General features: G+C 35.4%; 1 protein-coding gene across 1 annotated transcript; it reads right to left on the minus strand.

Annotated features, from left to right (window-relative positions):
• Nucleotides 1–219: 219 nt before the first annotated feature.
• Nucleotides 220–1,881, minus strand: LOC104957899 (elongator complex protein 6-like; the record flags this gene model as incomplete). The annotated part of the gene is made up of 4 exons (XM_010785579.1): nt 1,605–1,881; nt 995–1,073; nt 834–904; nt 220–344 (listed from the first exon to the last, which is right to left on the minus strand). Coding segments are annotated over exons 1-4 (329 nt in total), but the record flags the coding sequence as incomplete, so codon positions are not given.
• Between the last annotated feature and the right edge of the window lie 1,077 nt (nt 1,882–2,958).

Here is a 2,958-nt window from a genome sequence, read left to right on the forward strand (position 1 = left end):
GTAGAAAGTTCAGGTATTTGTGTTAGAAATGTAAGAAGTCAAAGTAAAAAGTCGTCAGAAAAATAAGTAGTGGAGTAAAGTACTGATACCAGAACAACGTACTTAAGTACAGTAACGAAGTATTTGTACTTCACTACTTCCCACCTCTAGCAGACAGAGGAATGAGAGAGAGGCAACAAACTGTGGTAAAACATGAATAGTGATTATTTGAGTTTGTACCTGAGGAAGTCCATGGCCTGACTTCCTGTGTCGTTTTCTTGAGGAATCAAAACAGATAGCGACTCTTTCTGTCCCTCCAGGAAAACCAGCTGACCTTTTTCCTTCGCTTGTGTTAGGCTAACACCCTGAGAACACACAATTCACACACAGATACACACACAATGAATGTCCTCACTTTAAGATAGCAATATTAAAAGGTCAAAATATGTAAGCTCCTTTATCAACCAAGTGAACCCTAGACTCAATCAATATGAATAAAAATAACTTTTGGTCGAAGTGAACATTAACCTTTCTTGTGCAGAAAGGAAAGATCTGACATTACAGATACCCGTAGATCCAGTGAGGGCATACCTACAATTAAAACCAAAAAGATAAAAGCTAGGTAGCATTTGACTGAACATATGATGGGAGACAAATAGTTGTATGGTTTTATCCAGTGCTAATTTGGGGTTCAATAATGGAGGAATCCTTGAAGTATGTCTTTTTGTTTGTGTTATGCTCTGTTGTGTATACGCCCCAAGAAGCGCAGCTGCCATTAAGGAATCCAAATAAAGAATAAATGATCTTTGAACAGTGGAAATGTTCAGTGTGAATTTAGCAGAAGGAAGACTCACCATTCTCTGACTGATGGCACTGTAATGATTGAAGGACTGCACCAGACCCACAAAACACACTTTGCAGCGTGCTGAAATAAAAACAGAGACATCAGTTTCACACATAAATACAAAATAAATCTTGTTTTGATAATACTTTGCAATGCCAGGTGCAAACTCACCTCGTAGGTACAAAGAGAGGAAGTGGTGAATGAGGAAAGAGGCATCACTCTGTCTGTCTGATAGCAAAACAAATTCTCCCTGTAGAAAAGGACAACCACACTTTTGTATATTTACTTCTTAAATATATATGTAAACATGTATTACACAGCAGTATTCATGTGTTAATAAGTCCAATTTTCAAATAAACGCAGTCAATTAAAGTTGAAAACATGTTCTAAGGAATCTTAGCTGATAAAAAAAAGCCAAACAACTTATTTGCATCACAAGCTGGAAATATACCCTTCATATTTCCTTTTATTAAAAGCAAAATGAGGCTTCTGTTTTAAGGAATGAGAGCTCATTCCTTAAACATAAATGTGTTTACAGCTCTGTAAACACATTTATGTTAAAAAATAAATTAAACCCTATGGAAAGCTGTGATGTAGGCTTTTTGTTTTCTTGAAGCATATTCAAATATCAAGCATAATTTATCTAGTTTAGATTCTAGACTCAAGACAAACTTGCACATAGTAATGTTAGCACGTATAACAGCGTGTTACAACTTAACAGAGATAACGGTCATGTGCACATTACCATGACAGATCAATTAAAAAGGTTGTGTGTCCTTACCTGTGTGAAGCTGTCAGGAGTTGTGTTCAAGATACTGTTGAGTTCTGTATACATTGCTAACTGTGTGTACTGCTAACCTAACAAGAATAATAGGAACGTAAGGCTTTGTAAGCTAAATACAACGTTACAAAACAGGAGATGCTAGCAGGAATTAATTTAAAACGTGTCTTGTAAACCCATAGTTTGAAACGTTACGTGAAAGATGATATTAATCCAAAATGTAACTGTAATTTTCTCTCAGAAAGCAGCTGTGCTAACGTCAAGTAGCATGCTAACAAAGATAAGTATAAACAAAACAAGAGGTCTCACTCCGCAGCTGAAAGGAAAGCAAAAAGTGATTTAATGAAGTGTTCCTTGTGTTTACGAATTTAACACTACATTACAAATGTATATTTATGTATATGTCACAATTGAACAAAGCTTTGGCAATACTGTATCTGTATGTCATCATCGTCAGGCTAATAAAGCTATTTGAATTTAATTGAAACGCGTTTTGGACCACAGAAAAGCCACTAATAGCGTCTTTACCGCTGCAATTTTTGTATTTATATCATATTTTCGCAAGTGTTATTGATTGTATTCTTTAGGAAAACAACCGTTCAAGTTTTAAGGCTGAATTGTACGTTTTCACTAGTGTTTATTTGAGGGGAAACCAGCCACTTCAGGTCTGTGAGAGAATGGTCTCCATGGTGATAGCTTTGGTCTTCTGTTGAAATAAACGATCTTTGTTTTGCTCATGGCGACTTCTTCGTGTGTCCATCTTAAATGTAACAAAGCGCCCCCTGTTGGTAGTACCGTGTGAATTACATTATAATAGCGATAGTTGAGGTGCTTTTTCCTGGATAAATATATTAAAGGTATTCTTTCAAGTGCTTCATAGCTATAATTCTGATCTGGTTTGCACTTGTACTTTATTTAAATAGTTCCATGTTCTGCTTTATAAATAATGCATTTGATAAAAAATGATATTATAACATAAATAAGACTTTTATTATCCCAATGAGGAAAATGTATGAGGCAATATAAAGAAATATACAGTATATCAAATTGGTGTAAATAATGGCACTACCGGAGGATAGTTTCAACCCATGACTCCCGTAATTACAGACCCAGTACAGTCACTTCACAACTGTTCTTCTTATGTTTAGAAATATATGTTTTTATTATATGGAATCAGCATCAAGCATCAAGTCATGGAGTAGTATAAGAAGCCCTTAATCAGGAAATACTGAAAAACCTCACACCTGAGGTTTTTTACCTGATTCTTTGGACATGGCATTCCTTTTTTGTTGTTACAATGCACACACATCAGTGACAAAAACATCAGGGTTCATCACATAGACCTACACATAAT

This window comes from Notothenia coriiceps, unplaced genomic scaffold (assembly GCF_000735185.1).
Source record: "Notothenia coriiceps isolate Sejong01 unplaced genomic scaffold, NC01 NC01_scaffold00027972, whole genome shotgun sequence".
NCBI lineage: Eukaryota > Metazoa > Chordata > Actinopteri > Perciformes > Nototheniidae > Notothenia > Notothenia coriiceps.